Genomic DNA, 20207 nt, shown 5'->3' with positions numbered 1-20207 from the left:
AGTCATCAGTCACAAAGGGCAACTGCCAAAAGTGTGTATGAAAGTCAAACATTTTCTAGAAAGGTTACATTAATGCAATAATTATAAAAGCAAAGCAGGAAAGGCCTCTGGAAAATGAAACAATTGGTTGAGTGTACAGAAAGAGAGGAAAGACGTTAGAGGTTAGGTCCACAGTATGGGAACATATGGTACAAAAATAGGAGGCAAGTAAATGCACTGCAAGCTCAGAGAGTGGCTTTTGAAAGAAATCACAAACCATCAAAAAACATCCTTGTAATAGAAGGAAAAGATCAATAAGAAACATTCCAGAAAGAGCCACAGGGCAAGAGAGAGGTTGTAGTTTAACAATGTTAAGAAATGAAGTACAGGCTAGAAATTGTTTAAGGAGCATAAGCCCATGATCAGGAAATCTTAGTGTCCAGGAACTAACAATTGGTCAAATAATTAAGCAAGAATTACAAAGCTAGAGAGTATTTGGGGTGTTCACAAAGCTACCAAAGAGTGGACAGCCAACCTGACCACATGGGTGGATATGCACCAAAATAGAGTGTCTCTTGACTAAACCAAGGCTGGTATTACAAGGTTTTGAAGAAAAACTAGGGGGTTAAGACATAAGAATAGACTCACTTACAGCAAGAAAAACAATTCTGAAGATTTTTTTGACCTTGTGACCAAAGGAAAATGCTTGTAATGTTGATCAATTGATATGAAAGCTGCATTTCTGCAGAAATATCAACTCAACTCAAATAGTAGTGTTTCTTCACTGTCCAGTTTAGCCACCAAACACACTGAAACCTAGCGAGTTTTGAGGAGATTTGTAGCTCAGGTTGAGGGTCTGGATGTAGGTTTGCTCGCTGAGCTTGAAGGTTCATTTCCAGATGTTTCATCACCATACTAGGTAACCTCTTCAGTGGGCCTCAGGCGAAGTAGTGTACATGATTCTTGCTTTCTATTTATATATTTGGGTTTCTTTGCGTTGGCGATGTTATTGCCACAGGAAATGACATCACCACAGGAAATAACATCACCAACCCAAAGAAACCCACACATATAACTAGAAAGCAAGAAGCATGTACACTGCTTCACCTGAGGCCCACTGAAGAGGTTACCTAGTAGGGTGATGAAACGTCTGGAAATGAACCTCCCAGCTCAACGAGCAAACCTACATCCAGACACTGAAAGTTAAATAAATATCTACATGAGCTAAATTATCTCTCTAAAGTTTGACATTTCTCAGGAAGTTATGTTTTATTTAAAATTGTGCTGTTTCCAGTTTAAAGTAGCCTCTTCTATGTTTTATTGGCATGATGGGGGATGGGGGTGGGAAGACAGCTTTCTGGCATCTTTGTGAAACGCATGTGTGGAGTGGGAGCAATGAGTTTTGAAAACACTGCCATAAATGAGCATACAGTGGAATTTAAAATTGGAATTGAGGTTTCATGAGTTTTTAAATACGTTGTATTGAAAATCAGGCAGAATCATAGAAGTCCCTACACTGTGGAGGCAGGCCATTCAGTCCAATAGGTCCACACCAACCTTTTGAAGAGCATCCCATACAGATCAATCCCCATACTCTATCCTTGTAACCCTGCATTTCACATGGCTAATCCACCTAGCCTACACACACCTGAACACTATGGGCAATTTAGCATGGCCAATCCACCTAACCTGCACATCTTTGGACTATGGAAAGAAACCAATGCACTTGGAGGAAATCCACACAGACACAGGGAGAATGCACAAACTCCATTCAGACAGTCACCTGAGGCTAGAATCAAACCTGGTCCCTAGCACTCTGAGGTGCTAACCACTGTGCCACCCAGGGAGAATGGAGAGAGCCAACTTGTATCAGCAATTTCAGTTGGAAAATATTAGCCCCGTTAGTGTTAGTCAGTGCAGGGTCTCGCAAATAAAAAAGAAGCATTTTCCAAATCTGAAATGGCGGATTTCTGTAATCTAATTAGACAGCTGCATTGGCTGGCCACCCACATAAGGCCACCCAAATTTTGAATTCTTAGAGTTGGGTATGACTGTGAAAATTCGAATGTGGAGTGTTTGATTTTCCAAGATGGCAGCAGCAGCAGCAGGATAGAAAGTCTGTGCCCATACACTCCCAAAGGCTGCATTCTTTTTTTTGCCCTATTTCTTCATTTTTCATTTGCAAAGTGCACCTTTCCTTCTACTCTGTGGCTGTGATGGAGGAAGGTGTTTGTGAGTGCCACCTGCAGAAGCAGCTTGGTGAATGGCCAGAGTGGCCACAGCCTTACCGAAGGCTTCATCATCTGTGGGTCTGATCCATTGCCCCTGGCAGCGGTGCAGCGATAGCGGTACGGTGGTTCTGGTTTGTTCCCATTGGCTATGGCAACAATGTGGTGACTTCGGCCAGAGACGAAAGTGGCGATGGATTGATCACTGGTAGCTCTGGTCTGTCGCTCCCTGCTATGGCGGCGATGCAGTTGCTTCAGTATCTGCTTTGGCTGCGGCAATGTGGTGGGTTAGGTCCAGAAATCCTTGCTTTGGTGGCCTCACAGGCGGCTTCTGCAGTGTCTTCCTATAGCCACTCCATAAAGCCAAGAGCCGTGGAGGGAACTAAAGGTAAACTTTGTCCTAACTGTGTCTCAATTATTTGTTTTCTCTCATAGAGTCATAGAGATGTACAGCATGGAAACAGACCCTTCGGGCCAACCCGTCCATGCCGACCAGATATCCCAACCCAATCTAGTCCCATACGCCAGCACCCGGCCCATATCCTTCCAAACCCTTTTCTCATTTCTGTATTGTGTGACTTGTACTCATCTCATAGTATTTTCACAAATGGAAGACACAATAAATTGCTGTTCTATTCTAAATGCTATTCTATATTATTCAAGCAAACAAAGCATTGAAAAAATAATTGGAGCTTTGTGTTTTGAAATTCCTACCATTGGGTTATGCCAGAGATATGAAAATTGTTTTTATTGTGATGCATCTTATGTGAATCCCTGTGATAGATTCTGAGGTATATGAGGTTAAAAATCACGCAACACCAGGTTATAGTCCAACAGTTTTAATTGTAAGCACTAGCTTTCAGAGCACCGCTCCTTCATCAGGTGGTTGTGGAGGACACAATTGTAAGACACAGAATTTATAGCAAAAATTTACAGTGTGATGTAACTGAAATTATACTTTGAAAAATACCTTGATTGTTTGCTAAGTCTCTTATCTATTAGAATGACCCTGTTAGTTTCACTACTTCCATATGGAAATCACAAAACTTTTTTAAAAAGTTACAGTCTCAAGTTAACTTTAACAATTGGTGTCAGCCCAGATAATGTGTTGAAGGTGTTCGCCCCCTATGTGCTGTTGTCTGTGCCGTAATGTTTGGACTGATTCGAATCTAAAAAATGAGTTAACAGAGTCTTTTTGAGCAAAGTACAATGTAACTCTGCAAGTACAAATTCATGCCACAAACATATATGTCTATGTGGGCTTGTGCACGTATGTGCGTGCGTGTGTATAGGAGTGCCTGTGTGTTTGGTGGGGAGGGGTTGTGAGTGTCTGTGAGAGAGAGTGTATATGTATGTGTGTGTGAGTGGGGGATCTAAGTCTGTGAGGGGTGCATGTGTGAGTGTGGGAATGTGTGTGTCTGTAGGAGTGTGTGTGTGTATCTAGGGTGATGGGTTGTGAGTGTCTGTGAGAGAGTGTATACCTGTGTATGAGTCTAAAGGGGTCTAAGTCTGTGAGAAGGTGCATGTGTGAGTGAGAGTGTGTGTGTGTGTGTAGTGCAATGGTGGTCACCTGTAGTGTGACATGAACCCAAGGTCCCGGTTGAGGCCCTCCCTATGGGTATCGAACTTAGCTATCAGCCTCTGCTTGGCCAGTTTTCGCTGTTGCCTGTCCTAAGGTCCGCCTGGAGAATGGTCACCTGAAGGTCCAAGTTCAAATGTCCTGGACTGCTGAGGTGTTCTCCAACTGGGAGGGAACATTCCTGTCTGTTGATTGTTGTGCGGTGCGGTGCGGTAGCCTCTGCTCAGTTTCACCAATGCAGCATGCCTCAGGGCGTCCTTGCCTGCAGCGTATGAGATAGACAACGTTGGCTGAGTCACAGGAGGACCTGCCACGTACATAGTGAGAGGTGTCCCCATGTGTAATGTGGTATCCATGTCCACAGTCTGACACATCTTGCAGTGCCTACCATGACAGGGTTGTATGGAGTTGTCCTGAAAGCCGGCCAGTTTGCTACGAACAATGATCTGTTTGAGGTTTGGCGGTTGTTTAAAGGTGAGCAGTGGAGGTGTGGGGAAGGTCTTGGCGAGGTGATCATCCTCATTGATAATTTGTTGCAGGCCACGAAGAACATGGTGTATACACACACACACACACACTCTCCCAATGCACCCCAGACACACACACTCTCCAACAGACACATACACACCCACACTCACATGCACCCTCTCACAGACTTAGACCCCTTTACACTCACACACACACACACTCTCTCACAGACACTCACAACCCCCCACCCCAGACACACATACACACGCAATTACATTTGTGGCATGAATTTGCACTTTCAGAGTTACATTGTACTGTGTTCAAAATCTGCATGAATCTATGTAAGGCTCTGTCAACTCATTTTTTAGATTCAAATCAGTCTTAACATTATGGCACAGACAACAGCACATAGGGGGCGAACACCTTCAACACATTATCTGGGCTGACACCAATTGTTAAAGTTAACCTGAGAATGTAACTTTTTAAAAACGTTTTGTGATTTCCAAATGGAAGAAGTGAAACTATCATGGTCATTCCAACAGATGAGAGACTTAACAAACAATCAAGGTATTTTTCAATAATTTCAGTTACATCACACTTTAAACTTTTGCAATAAATTCTGTGTCTTACAATTGTGTCCTCCACAACCACCTGATGAAGGAGCGGCGTTCTGAAAGCTAGTGCTTCCAATTAAACTGTTGGACTATAACCTGGATGTAGATTTGCTCACTGAGCTGAAAGGTTCATTTCCAGATGTTTCATTACCTTACAAAGTAACATCTTCAGTGGACCTCATGCGAAGCAATGCTGAAAATTCCTGCTTTCTATTTATATGTATGGGTTTCTTTGGGTTGGTGATATTATTTCCTGTGGTGAAGTCACTTCCTGTTCCTTTTCTCAGGGGGTGGTAGATGGGGTATAACTCAATGTGTTTGTTGATAGAGTTCTGGTTAGAATGCCATGCTTCTAGGAAAGGAACCTTTCAACTCAGTGAACAAACCTACATCCAAAACCTCAACCTGAGCTACAAATCTTCTCAAAACTCGCTAGGACTATAACCTGGTGTTGTGTGATTTTTAACTTTGTACACCCCAGTCCAACACCAGCATCTTCAAATCATGAGGTGTAGGAGAGTTCATAACCGTTCTTTGTGAAGGGAAATTAAGTATTGCCCTTTAACCAGGAAAGCTGAAAAGACTAGGAGGGTTGTAAAAAGTATCTCAGCAGCAGAAAATCTCACTGTCATTAAGGCGGTAAATACAGCATTTTTTGAGTGAAAATATTGGAAGAAATTCTAAAAAGTGATTTAGCAGTAAGGCCCATTCAATCCTACATAAATAACAACTCTGAAAAGACTGAGGGTTAGATATTGCAGTTTGAAAACAGACAATGGAGAAGGGAGAAACATGCAAATTGAATTGAGTGGATGACAGCAACTGCTTACTTTTCAAGGAAAGCAGAATCTCTAAGAAACACTGCAAGAAGAGTATTTAAAATTTGCATTATACTGGGGAAGTGTTGATGCATTGATGATGTCACTCAACTAACAATCCAGTAGTAATCAAACGCTGACTGAAATAAAAACAAGATTTATGGCTTTATTTTGTCTAACCAGCATTTTAACTTCAGGTATTTGACCAGTTAGATGATAACTAAAAATTAGCTCTCAAACCTTATCTATTTGACTGGAGTACTAACCACAAGACATCTACATTGAGGGACTGAAGGACTACAATGAGATTCACACTCAGTAACAAAAAGGAAGATTGTGCATGGATCTGTTTGATAGATAGGGTTTATAAAGTCTTTAAGATGCATCCAAAAGAACTTTTTAGATGTAAATCAGATACCTAGTGGAATAGAGAGAACAACCCTAAAGCAATACTTATAGTTGTGGCAGGATAATTCAAGAGCGCAGAGGTTCAGGGTTATGAAGGACAAATTACCACAGGTGTCAAGAAGAATTTCTTTGCACAGAATGTACACAGAATGTAGTGCAAAGGTGTTCTAAAGGACAAACAATTGAAAGTATAACAATGAACCAATTTCAAGATGAAACAGTTAAATCCTGGAATGTAAAGGCAGCATATTTGGAATTACAGAAGCATACAAGTTAAATATGTTGAAGGGTCTATTTTGTACGAAATAAATACAGGTGTTTAACACAAAAACAAAGAAGAATAGATGAGTTACATGAACTATTGTAAACATTTTAAGCAGCTCACCAGTTATTGTTTGAGGTGTAACCACAAGGAAGGGTTTGGATCCGGTAGGTGATGCAGGTTTAGTCACTGTTGATAATGCCACTGCTACTTGATTTGCTTTTAAAACAGGTATTTTGTGTCCTTGAAAAAAATTAACTTCCTCTGACTTTCCCCAGGTTGATTCCACAGCAAATGCATTATTGAAATATACCTGTGCACAACAAAAGAGTACATGAATAGACAATTCAGCAGTAAATGCTAGAATTAGTGTGAATAATTATATAGGTCATTCCTTAATATGTGACAGGTAGGAGACAAGCCTAATCATGCCAAGCTCAGGGGAATAAATATAAAATATATCTAAGCTGATCAAACGTTTCAAAGAAGTCAACTGATGTAATATTTACCAAACAACAACACACACAAATAGTTACTTTGCATTATTAAGTACACTTAATTACTGACTAGCATTAAACAAAATAATTCATTAAAATTATGCAGATGTGAGCCAGAAGCAGACTTTGATCTATTTTTGACTCTACGATGGAGGCCAACTTACTGCAGACTAATTAATTATTGATCATACACCAAGTATTTCTGAAACTACTGAACACAAATTTTGTAGTTTTTTGATGTTCAAATCATTCCTACTCATTCAAATTGTACCCTGATTAAAACTATATTATCATATTTGGTTTTGCGTTATTCATTCATAGGTTATTGAAGTTGCTTACAAGACTAGCCTTCATAGTCCATTCCAAACTCAATGTAGACAGATGAAAAAATATCCCATACATTTCTTAGTTGATGTTGTAATATATTTTTTTTCTGCACATTAGTCTTTTGAATTGGCCATCTTTACCTTTCTAAATATTTCCTTTTCAGATATAGTTTCCATGATCCTTTCAAACTATATACAAAGAATCACTAAACCATAAATTGAACTTGGCAGTTATTGATATAAGTCATATAGTAGGACTGTAAAAATCATAGCACAGCTGCTATGCCATTTGCCAGTAATGGCAAAACATCAGGAAACATAAACCCTTCTTCAAAACTGAGATCTGTTTCAACCACAAATCAAATCTATGAAATTAAGATTATAGAAGCCTTTTTGGGATAAACACATAGCAGTTAACACATAGCACAAACACATAGCACATAGTAATCTAATCTAATCTAATCTAATCTAATCAGTTAACAAGTAACCAGTACACACAGATGCTAAAAGGGATGGGAAAGCCACAAAATTACCTTACGACTAAAATCTATTCAAAATAAGAGGAGTAAATGCTGTAAACATATTAAATATACATTTCTGAAGAGTGGAACATGTCAATAACTATAAATGCTTTGTTACATTTTAACATTTTGGGCTTTTTTTAAATTTGTTGGATTAAATAACCTTGCAGACAATGGTTCGCCATTCCACTTCACAATCGAACTGAAAATAATGAATAAAAATATTTTTAACTTGATTTAAAAATGGAAACAATTTGGCATTCAATAAGAGCTGCATCAAAGCAGAAATGCTTCCATTGGATCGGAACAGTAAGTTATTAAAAAGCTTTTATCACAAATAATGTCTCCATCAACCTTTCTGATGCATGATACATATGTATCTGAAGTCACAATGCACTTAAATTCCTCAATTTTAATCTACTATCACAAGCAGAGTTTTCTCGAAAGAACACATTCTGTTAATTAGCTTGATGAAAGCATGTAGATTGTATTATATAACAAAACCAGTCAACAAATTTTAATCACTTAAAAGTCCTTCCATCTAGCTCTTGACTAGTATCACAACAGACAACTTATTATGTCTGTTCCATAATATTTGTTTCACAATAGATTTGAAACTAAATATTTTTCATCTTTAATCCAACATACCCAGACATGTACCCTTTGTAAGCAAGTTATAAGCTGATCTGAGAATATAATTATGGATCGATCACTAAAATCTGATTTTTTAAAAAATAGGATGGATTATGCAGCATGTTAAAACTCAGCTCTTTGTCTTGGCTGAGCCTTATGGAAGAAAGCCCCCCCCCCAAAAAAATGTAAGGGTTAGAATGTGTTATCTTAACAAATAGCAATCCTGGATCTCTATAACTTGATTGAGCTTGACTTAACCTCCAGAGTTCTCAAAGAATTTATATTTTGAAATGTATGTATTTCTTCATCTGCATTCTACTTTTGGCAACATGATCCGAAGACACCCAGCACTACCACTCCTTTCAACTATCTACTTCTAATGTCAACAAACCACTTGTCCCATTCTTTGATTGTTCAACTGGAAGAATTTATGGCCAATGAAAACTCAAAGTCATTTTTGGCCTCCACCAATTCCATACTTTTGGGACCTGTTCAACTATTTAAGGCTGAATGTTTTGAGCAAATTTGGCACTGTAGTCAGCCCAATGCAAAGCTTCACAAAGGCCATTATTTCCACTCCACGACACTGACTTCCTCTGTCCCAGCCATAGCCCAGTTACTAAATTTATACATAACTGTCTCCTTCAGAGGTGACAATTTCAATGTTCTACTAACCAGACTGCCAACCTCTACTCCCTTTAAATAACTGATTCGCTAAAATCACCATAGGAGATTTTATATCCTATTCTGCACTAAATCCTATTCTCTTCATCTCCCCATAATTCCAAGATAAAATCTCTCATCCTCATCCTTGGATCCATGCATAAGCTCTATCTTTGCCAACTATAAAAACCAACATCCACTATCCCCAAATTCACCATGCTTCCAAATCTGGACAATTGTGCTTCCCTCCATCTCTCTCCACCACCCGCTCATTCTCTCCCTTCCTCTCTCTCTCGCCCCCTTCAGGTAACATGCCAGGAGGGCTTTGCTCCAGAGCTGGATGATCTTTATTGGTGGTACATTCATCAAGTCTGCAAGATTCTTCAAAAATATCAAGTTTCATAGTATATTTATACTTCGCGCTTATTTACATTTATCATACTTTATAACATTATTTCTGCCTAATTATTAACATAACATTATTTTGATGGGTTTTCTTGTAAGAATGCATCCTCTCTATTTTAAAGATTTTACCTCTATTTATCTATTGCCCCATGGATTCTCTCATGCATCTTGTTTATTCTTTAAACATCACAAAAGAAGCAGAAGTTGGGAACAGCTTTTCTTTGCCTACCTCATCTAAACCAGTTTGTAATCGTGAAGGCCTCTGCATAAACTCCCCTCAACCTCTTTTGCCCCAAGATCAACTCCAACTTTCCAATCAAACCTCGAATGCTACATTTCCTCATCCTTGAAGCCATTCTAACAGATGTTCTTAGCTTCTTAAGTATTCATACATGCTTCTTAAAGTGTGACAACCAGAATTAGACCTAGCCTGAACTTCACACAAATTCAACACAACTACCCTGTTTTTCTATTCATTGCTTTCATATTTATGAAAACCACATTCTCAAAATGTTTTTCTAACTGCTCATTCAATATATTCTGCAATCTTCAAAAATACACATCGACCTCTAGATCCCCATGGCTTAGTACACTTTTTAGAAGTGTAATCCATTTTGTCTCTGTCATGAAATGGGGTAGACCCTCATGCTTAATTTAAGCCAGCAACACAGAAAAGATTTATCCCATGCAGTAATCTGTGAAAATTCGAGAGGCCAAGAACTATTTAAAATAACAATTAACAATTTTATTTCTAAAATAAAATAGAATAACTAACTAACAACTATTTTCAACTCCTTCCTCTAACCTTCCCTTCTATAATATTAGTCCAATAAAAGTCCCTATTAAGATTTACAAAACAAAACGTCTTATCTCAAAACCAGACAGCTTTCCGTTCTTCTCTGTATTTCTGTCTTCTTTTCTGCTTGTTGGGGATTCTGCTTCACAGGCTATTGATCGATAAAGGTACTTTTAAGAGAGACTTTTTTGGGGCAGTCTTTACATACTGGTGGCTTGGCAGTTCTCCTCTCAACTAAATTTGTACATAACTGTCTCCTTCAGAGGTGACAATTTCAATGTTCTACTGACCAGACTGCCAACCTCTACACTTTAAATAACTGCTTGGCTAAAGCTCTCATCCTATTCTGCACTAAATCCTATTCTCTTCATCTCCCCATAATTCCAAGATAAAATCTCTCATCCTCATCCTTGGATCCATGCATAAGCTCTATCTTCGCCAACTATAAAAGCCAACATCCACTATCCCCAAACTCACCATGCTTCCAAATCTGGACAATTGTGCTTCCCTCCATCTCTCCCCACCTCCCACTCATTCTCCCCCCTTCCCTGGTCTTATATCCCCAAAGCATCAGATTGTGTCATTGGCTTTTAAGATTGTCAATATACTAAGTTCAAACTGGAATGGAGTTTGTTTTCTTTGGGGGAGGTATAATTTTAAGTGATTGGCCTAATTTGAATCTGTTTTTGTCTCCACGCAACCCAGCTAATCTAGCTTTCGACCAAGTGTTACATTGTTAGCTATTGAGAGCACTTGGTGCTGTCAGGTAGTTTTGCTAGCTTTTAACTCTCTTAAAGGTACAGTACATCTACATCTTCATAACAGTCTCTTTATCCCAAGTGCATCACCTCACACTTCTCTGTATTAAATTCAACTAGCCACTGTCTTACATATTGTTAGCTTATCTATGTTCCTTTGCAGTTAATGAGTATCATCCTCATGCTGTGCTACACTACCAAATATAGTATCTTTGTCAATTTTTGTGTATTCCAAACTTACTTTGTATTCTAACATCCAGGTTACTTATGCACATCAGAAAATGCAGTGGTCATGGTGCTAACCAATGGGGGACACCACTATCTACTATCTACTTTTTCCTTTTGTCAGGCAAACAACCAATAATCCAGATTCAGATTTTCAGTCCTTAAGTCTTTAGTTTATTCATGTTCACATAGGCTTCTGTCTTCACTGAGCAACAATTTTGTTAAAATGCTTTTTGCATGTCAAGTGCTTTGGTAAATCTATACAAACACCTTTCACAGTTACTTCAAACAATTAAACCAAATCAGCAAAACATTATATACCTTTCACAAGTCCATGCTGCCCATACTTAATAAACTCCAGCCTCCACAAGTGTTGTTTCATTTTTCTTTGAATTATTCATAAAACATTATCCACCACAGATGTTAAACTGAAAAGCCAGCACTTGCTAGGAATATTCTTCCACCTTTTCTTGAATAAGAGTGTTACATTTGTCACTTTCCAATATTCTGCACCTCCCTTATATAGGACAAAGATGGGATACTAGTCTTTCTGTAAACTCCAACCAGAAGTCCCTTTTGTTATGTTTAAAGGATAAATGATTCATGAAAGCATCCCATGGAAGACTGATAAATAGAGGGAACATCTGCAGCATGATGTTAATAATTACGCAAAAATAATTTAATGAAGTGCGATAAGAAAGATATAAGAGAGACCTAAGGGGCAACTTTTTCACGCAGAGGGTGGTATGTGTATGGAATGAGCTGCCAGAGGATGTGGTGGAGGCTGGTATAATTGCAACATTTAAGGGGCATTTGGATGGGTATATGAATAGGAAGGGTTTGGAGGGATATGGGCCAGCTCTGGTAGGTGGGACTAGATTGGGTTGGGATATCTGGTCGGTATGGACAGGTTGGGCTGAAGGGTCTGTTTCCATGCTGTACATCTCTATGACTCTATGACTCTCTAAGTGTAAATAAATGTAAAGTGTAAATATACAATGAAACTTGACAAAAATGCCATTTTTGAAGAGCCTTGCAGACTTGAGTATACCATCAACAACGATCCCTTAGAAACCTGGGTTGCAAGACATTCAAACAGACAATTTATCTACCTCTAAACATGATCAGCCATTCTGGTATTTCCGACCTATCAATTTTCACTGAGTTATTATTATTTGTCAGGAGTTCAACAGGAACCTTTTGATCAGCTACTAAGACTTTATAAAGCTCTGGTTAGACCCCATTTGGAGTACTGTGTCCAGTTTTGGTCCCCACACCTCAGGAAGGACATACTGGCACTGGAACGTGTCCAGCGGATGATCCCTGGAATGACAGGTCTAACATATGAGGAACGGCTGAGGATACTGGGATTGTATTCGTTGGAGTTTAGAAGATTAAGGGGAGACTTAATAGAAACGTACAAAATAATACATGGCTTGGAAAAGGTGGATGCTAGGAAATTGTTTCAGTTAAACGAGGAGACTAGGACCCGTGGACACAGCCTTAGAATTAGAGGGGGTCATTTCAGAACAGAAATGCGGAGGCATTTCTTCAGCCAGAGAGTGGTGGGCCTGTGGAATTCATTGCCACGGAGTTCAGTGGAAGCCGGGACGCTAAATGTCTTCAAGGCCGAGATTGATAGATTCTTGTTGTCTCGAGGAATTAAGGGCTACGGGGAGAACGCTGGTAAGTGGAGCTGAAATGCACATCGGCCATGATTGAATGGTGGAGTGGACTTGATGGGCCGAATGGCATTATTTCCACTCCTATGTCTTATGGTCTTATGGTCTTATAGCTACAATAATTATATCAGCCGTTTGACTGAAATAGTGGTTCTGGCATTCTTCTGCTGAAAAAAAGTGAACCTTTTGCTAATAACCACTTGTAACAAACCAGATCAATTTCTTCTTGTGATTGGAGCAAGAATAAATAAACCTAGACGAAGCCATCGAAACTAGAAGCAATAGTAGGCCAAGAAAAGCTTGCTTCGCCATTCAATCTGATCACTAACTCAACACCATATTCTTACTTTCATCTCATACTTCTTGATGCTTTTAATGTCGAAAATTGTTTCAATATATTTTTTGAATATATTCAGAGATTTGCCTCAATAGTCTTCTGTGGTAGAGAATTCCACTGGTTCACTGCCCTTTGAGGGAAGAAACGTTTCCTTACCTCAGTCTTAAATGGCCTACCCCGAATCCTGAAGCTGTAACCTCTGGTTCTAGATGCCCGCAAACAGGGAAAACATCCTTCCTACATCTAGAATATCCAGTCATGTTAGAACTTTGTGTTTCTCATCCTTTTAAATTAATCTCTCCTCATATGACTGTCCATTTGAATCAGCTTCGAAAACCTTTGTTGCACTTCCATTACAGTGAGTATGTCCTTTCTTAGGTAGGGAGACCGAATACACCTGCATTCAATGCCATGGGTGTGGTCTCACCTAGACTTTATATAACTACAGTCTAGATTAGAGTGGTGCTGGAAAAGCACAGCAGGTCAGGCAGCATCCGAGGAGCAGGAAATTCGACGTTTCAGGCAAAAGCCCTTCATCAGGAATGAAGGGCGGGAGCCTCTGGGGTGGAGAGATAAATGGGAGGCAGGTGGGGCTCAAGAGAAGGTAGCCAAGAGTACAATAGAGTCATAGAGTCATATGGGTGGATGGAGGTTTTATTTTAGATTACTCACAGTGTGGAAACAGGCCCTTCGGCCCAACAAGTCCACACCGACCCGCCGAAGCGCAACCCACCCATACCCACTCCCCTATATTTACCCCTTCACCTAACACTACGGGCAATTTAGCATGGCCAATTCACCTAACCTGCACATTTTTGGACTGTGGGAGGAAACCCACGCAGACACGGGGAGAATGTGCAAACTCCACACAGTCAGTCGCCTGAGGCGGGAATTGAACCCAGGTCTCTGGCGCTGTGAGGCAGCAGTGCTAACCAGTGTGCCACCGTGCCGCCCACGCGGTGGGGTTGAAGGTGATCGGTCAGAGAGGAGGGTGGAGTGGATAGGTGGGAAGGAAGATTGGCAGATAGGACAGGTCATGAGAATGGTGCTGAGCTGGAAGGTTAGAACTGGGGTAAGGTGGGGGGAGGGGAAATGCGGAAACTGGTGAAGTCCACATCGATGCCCTGGAGTTGAAGTGTTCCAAGTCGGAAGATGAGGTGTTCTTCCTCCATGTGTTGGGTGGTGAGGGAGTGGCAGTGGAGAAGACCCAGGACCTGCATGTCCTCAGCAGAGTGGGAGGGGAGTTGAAATGTTGGGCCACGGGGCAGTGGGATTGATTGGTGCGGGTGTCCCTGAGATGTTCCCTAAAGCGCTCTGTGAGAAGGTGCCCAGTCTCCCCAATGTAAAGGAGACTGCATCGGGAGCAACAGATACAATAAATGACATGTGGCAAAGTGCAGGTGAAACTTTGATGGATGTGGAAGGCTCCTTTGGGGCCTTGGTTGGAGGTGAGGGGTTGAGGTGTGGGCAGAGCTTTTGCAATTCCTGTGGTGGCATGGGAAGGTGCCGGGGGAGGGGGGGGGGGGGGGGCGGGGGGTGGAGGCTGGGTTGTTGGGGATCGTGGACCTCATCAGGTAGTCATGGAGGGAACGGTCTTTGCAGAAAGCAGAAAGGGATGGGGAGGGAAATATATACCTAGTTGGTAGAGTGGAAAGTGAGTACCAGGGGGTTCAGTCCATGTTACAGTTGGAGGGGTGGAGTCTGAGGGTGGAGGTGCAGATGTGGATGAGATGCGTTGGAGGGCATCTTCAACTACATGGGAAGGGAAATTGCGATCTTTAAAGAAGGAGGCCATCTGGTGTGTTCTGTGGTGGAACTGGTCCTCCTGGGAGCAGATAAGGCGGAGGCGGAGGAATTGGGAATACGGGATAGCATTTTGCAAGAGGTAGGGTGGGAAGAGGTGTAATCCAGGTAGCTGTGGGAGTCAGTGCGTTTGTAAAAAATGTCAGTGTCAAGTCAGTCATCATTGATGGAGATGGAGAGGTCCAGGAAGGGGAAGGAGGTGTCAGAGATGGTCCAGATAAATTTAAGGTCAGGGTGGAATGTGTTGGTGAAGTTGATGAACTGCTCAACCTCCTTGCGGAAGCACGAGGAGCAGTCATCAATGTAGTGGAGAAAGAGTTGGGGAGTGGTGCTGGTGTAACTATGGAAGATGGACTGTTCTACGTAGCCAACAAAGAGACAGGCATAGCTGGGGCCCATGTGGGTGCCCATGGCTACTACCCCTTTGGTCTGGATGAAGTGGGAGGATTCAAAGGAGAAATTGTTAAGGGTGAGGACCAGTTCAGCCAAACGAATGAGTGTCAGTGGAAGGATACTGTTGGGGACATCGGGAGAGGAAGAAATGGACGGCTTGGAGGCCCTGGTCATGGCAGATGGAGGTGTAGAGGGATTGAATGTCCATGGTGAAGATGAGGAGTTGGGGGCCGGGAAAATAGAAGGCTTGGTGGAGGTGGAGGGCGTGGGTGGTGTCGCAATGTATTTGGGGAGTTCATGGACTAGGGGGAAAATAGGAGAGTACCGAGGTAGGTGGAGATGAGTTCGGTGGGGCAGGAGCAGGCTGAGACAATGGGTCAGCCAGGGTGGTCAGGCTTGTGGATCTTGGGAAGGAGATAGAATCGGGTGGTGCGGGGTTCCTGGATTATGAGGTTGGAAGCTGTGGCTGGGAGATTTCCTGAGGTGATGAGTTCAGTATGGTCTGGGAAATGGGGGGGATGAGGTCATGCTCGAGGGAGCAGTAGGAGGAGGTGTCTTTGAGTTGTCGCCTGGCTTCAGCGGTGTAGAGGTCAGTCTGCCAAACTACCACTGCACTCTCTTTATCTGCTGGTTTGATGGGAAGGTTGGGATTGGGGCAGAGGAAGTGTTGGGCTGCGCATTGTGGAGGTGAAGGTTGGACTGGGGGAGGGGTGTAGACAGTTTGAGGCGGTTAATGTCTCGGCGGCAGTTGGAAATGAAGAGATCGTGGGCAGGGTGTCCAGGTGGATGGAGTGTGTTGGAGGCGAGTGAAGGGATTCTCGGAAGGTGGGTGGGAGTCCTGAGAGAAAAAGTAAGCTCGGAGGCGGAGGCAGCGGAAGAAGTATTCGATGTCACGACGCGTGTTGAATTCATTGATGCGTGGACGGAGGGCGATAAAGGTAAGGCAAGACACGCTTTTTAATTCAAATCCTCTTGCTATTAAGGCCAACATACCATTTTCCTTCCTAATTGCTTGCTGCACCTGTTTACTTTCATCGGCTGATGTACATGGGCACCCAGATCTCTCCATATATCTATACTTCCCAATATATCGACATTTAAATAGAATCATACAGCATGAATACACTCTGATCGGTCCAACTCGTCCTTGCCAACCAAGTTTCTCCAAATTAATTAGTCCCATTTGCTTGTGTTTGGCCCATATCCTCTAAACCTTTCCTATTCATGTACTTATCCAAATGTCTTTTAAACGTTGTAACTGTACTCGCATATACCACTTCCTCTGGCCGTTCATTCCAGATACAAACCAGGCTCTGTTAAAAAGTTGCCCCTCAGATTCTTTTTAAATTTTTCTCCTTTCACCTTGTGCCCTCTCGTTTTGAACTCCCCTACCCTTTGCTGTTCACCTTATGTATGCCCCTCATGATTTTATAAACCTCAAAAAGGTTATCACTCAACCTCCTATATTCCAGTGAAAAATGTCCCAGCCTATCCAGCCTCTCTCTATTACTCAAACTCTCCAGTCCTGGTAACATCCTCATAATCTTTTCTGAATCCTCTCCAATTTAGTAATATTTGTCCTATAATATTGCCCATTTTTTTCCACACCAAAGTGTATAACTTCACATACAGTTATGTTGTACTGCAGCTGTCAGGTGTGTGCCTACTCACTCAATCTGACCAAGTCATCTTTAGGCCTTCTTGCAGCTGCCTCACAACTCTCAATCCTGCCCATTTTGTGTTGTCAGCAAACATTTGTTTCCAAGGTCATTTATAAAAGTCAGGAACAGTTGGGGCCTGGATCCTTGCAGCACACCACTAGGAGAAAGTGAGGACTGCAGATGCTGGAAATCAGAGCTGAAAAATGTGTTGCTGGAAAAGTGCAGCAGGTCAGGCAGCATCAAAGGAGCAGGAGAATTGACGTTTCGGGCATACACCACTAGTCAATGGCAATCACCCAGAAAAAGATACATTAATTCTCACACTGTTTGTTGTCAGTCAATTAATTCTCAATCCATGCCAATAAGTCCTATGTGCTTAAGTTTTTACCCACTAGCCTCTTGAGTGACCTTGAGTCGCCTTCTGAAAATGCAAATATACCACATTCACTGCTTCTCCCTTATCTATTGTACTACTTACATTCTGAAAAAAGCTCCACTATATTTAATAATCATGATTTGCCATTTATAAACCCATGATGGCTTTGTCCAGTCATATTAATGTTTTCCAAGTTTCTGAGGTCACATCTTTATAACAGATTCTTGCATTTCCCCATGACCGATGTTAGACTGACGGTAACTGTAGTTGTTCATTCTCTCTCTCTCCCTCTTTAAATAGTGTAGTTACATTTGCCACCCAGCAATCTGTAGGAGCCACTGCAGAAGGTCTAGAAATTTGGTGGATACCTACAAATTCATTCAATACCTTCCAGGGCTTTAATACTCTGAAATGTAGATTATCAGGCTCTGGAGATTTGTCAGCCTTTAACCACATTATTTTCCATTGCAATATCTTTTTCACTGATGGTTAGATGTATGACCAGAAATCTGTTTCCTGACCTTAGCCTGCTTTTTTAGTTTTAACGTACTAAGATTCTGGGGAGTGTTGTTGAACAAAGAGATCTTGGGTGCAGGTTCATATTTCCTTGGAAGTAGAATCGTAGGTAGACAGGGTAGGGAAGAAGGCATTTGGTATGCTTGCCTTTATTGGTGAGAGCATCAAGTACAGGAGTTGGGAGGTCATATTGCGGCTGCACAGGATATTAGTTAGGCCACTTTTGGAATACTGCAATTCTGGTCTCTCTGCTATAAGTGAGATGTTGTGAAATTTGAAAAAGATTTATAAGGATGTTGCCAGGGTTGGAGGTTTTGTGCTATAGGGAGAGGCTGGAGTGAGTTTCCCTGGAGTGTCAGAGGCTGAGGGGTGAGAGGTTTATAAAATCAAGCAGGACTTGGACAGGGTGAACAGCCAAGATCTTTATCCCAGAGTAGGGTAGTCTAAACCTGGAAGAAATAGGTTTGAAGTGAGAGGGGAAAGATTTAAAAGGGACCTAAGGGGCAGCTTTTTCACACAGAAGGTGGTGTTTGCTTAGAATAAGCTGCCAGAGGAGGTAATGGAGGCTGGGGCAATTACAACATGTAAAAAGGCATCTAAATGGGTACATGAATAGAGAGGGTTTAGAGGGATATGGGTCAAATGCTGACAAATGGAATTAGAGTAATTTTGGTTATCTGGTCGGCGTGGATGAGTTGGATCTGAAGTATCTGCTCCTGTGCTGTACATCTCTATGACTCTATGATCTATCAAGCACTGGATGAAATGACAGCTTTCTCAAAATAAGAACACAAACTACTTGTCTACGATCAAAGCCTTTCTAAATGACTCCCCTTGCTGACTCCAACCTGCCCCATCCCAGTGCCTGCAAGCCCCTTCTACCAAGAACACCTTTCCTTCCAATCCCCAGGTCATGACCTCATTCTTAGGATCAGCAGTCCCCATTGTGCCACCCCCTCCTCCCAACTCTGAGCACATCCCATATCAGTTGCCCACTCCTCACTCTAACTTCTCTTTCATCAACTCTGAGCTCCAGTGAACCCTCAGATACTGTTCACCACATCCCCAATAATGTTTTAATTCCCATTCTCCAAGCAGATATACTTTGTGTGGTCTTGTCAGTGTCCAGTTCCCTGCCCGACTGAGAGTTCAGTTGGCCATCAGTTTGATATCCAGAGAAGAAAATGATCACCCACTTTAATAACCACTAAAATGACACTGCAACTGAGAAAATACAGAATTGAGGATTCTCTGCAATTTGAATTAGTCAAGTAGTGCCCCTCGTTGCTGATTGAATATTTGTTTCTTTTGGATGTCCAGCATTCTACACTCTTCCTTCACCTTTTTTTAAAATTAATTCAGGGGATGTAGGCTTTGATTACTGTCAGTAGTTATCCCTAGGTGGCCTTGAGAAAGTGATAGTGAGATGTGTTCTTGAACTGCTGCATTTAATTTGGTGTAGGTACACCCACAGCACTGCTAATGAGGGAATTCCAGGATTTTGAGCCAGCAACAATGAAAGAATGAAATAAAGTTCCAATTCAGGATGGTGATCGACTTGGAGATGACCTCGCAGGCGGTGTTCCCATGTTCCTGCTGCCTTTGTTCTTCTCGAGGAGAGAGATCATGGAAGGTGTTGTCTAAACAGCTTTAGTGAACATCTGCATTACACTTACTCACTCAATAGTGATGCAAAGCTGTTATTCCCATTTCCTTACTTTCATTGACAATCTAAATTTTGGCAGCTTTCATGCACTCATTGCTTCTGCCACCTCTTTCCACTCATAATTGTAATTATTTTTGTTCAGTAATTTATTTGCATTACTCTATTTAGGTAATTCTGCAGGAAAAGTATACATTTTTACACTTTATGTAATTTTAAAAAATAATTTCTATGTTATGAATTCAATTTTACACGCTTCTTGTATTGTGTACAAGCTTCTGGTTGATGAAGGGTTAATTCTCAGTGTAGTTGCATGGCTTATGTTATTGAGGGTAAAATCAAAGTCATGTAGTAAGGTGAATTGCAAAAATAAAATTAGGACAAACTTCCAAACTATCTTACCAGTCATTAGCAAAGTGTAGGTTTTGAAATGTTTAGATCAGTGGAATTTGGAGTTATAACTAAAATGACTGCAAGGGTTATGGCGCCCAGAAAATGATAATACAGCAATAAGTTAACAATGTGTTGAAGAAATTCTGTCAAGGTCCATCACCATCGACAAATTGAATAATAAGATCAAAGTATCACAGCAATAT

The 20207-nt window shown here is 41.4% G+C and overlaps 1 protein-coding gene across 2 annotated transcripts in view; it reads right to left on the bottom strand.

Annotated features, from left to right (window-relative positions):
* tcerg1l (transcription elongation regulator 1 like) overlaps positions 1-20207 on the bottom strand; it is a 773510-nt gene that overhangs the window by 719031 nt on the left and 34272 nt on the right. For both annotated transcript variants that reach the window (XM_043712591.2, XM_043712592.2), the window contains exon 4: positions 6480-6669. In XM_043712591.2, the coding sequence (XP_043568526.1) occupies positions 6480-6669 (190 nt within the window). The remainder of the gene's footprint in view (positions 1-6479; positions 6670-20207) is intronic.

This window comes from Chiloscyllium plagiosum, unplaced genomic scaffold (genome assembly GCF_037043375.1).
Source record: "Chiloscyllium plagiosum isolate Xiang-an unplaced genomic scaffold, Cpla_swu_hap1 HiC_scaffold_22, whole genome shotgun sequence".
Classification (NCBI taxonomy): Eukaryota; Metazoa; Chordata; class Chondrichthyes; order Orectolobiformes; family Hemiscylliidae; genus Chiloscyllium; species Chiloscyllium plagiosum.
This window is presented reverse-complemented; position numbering and strand designations above follow the sequence as displayed.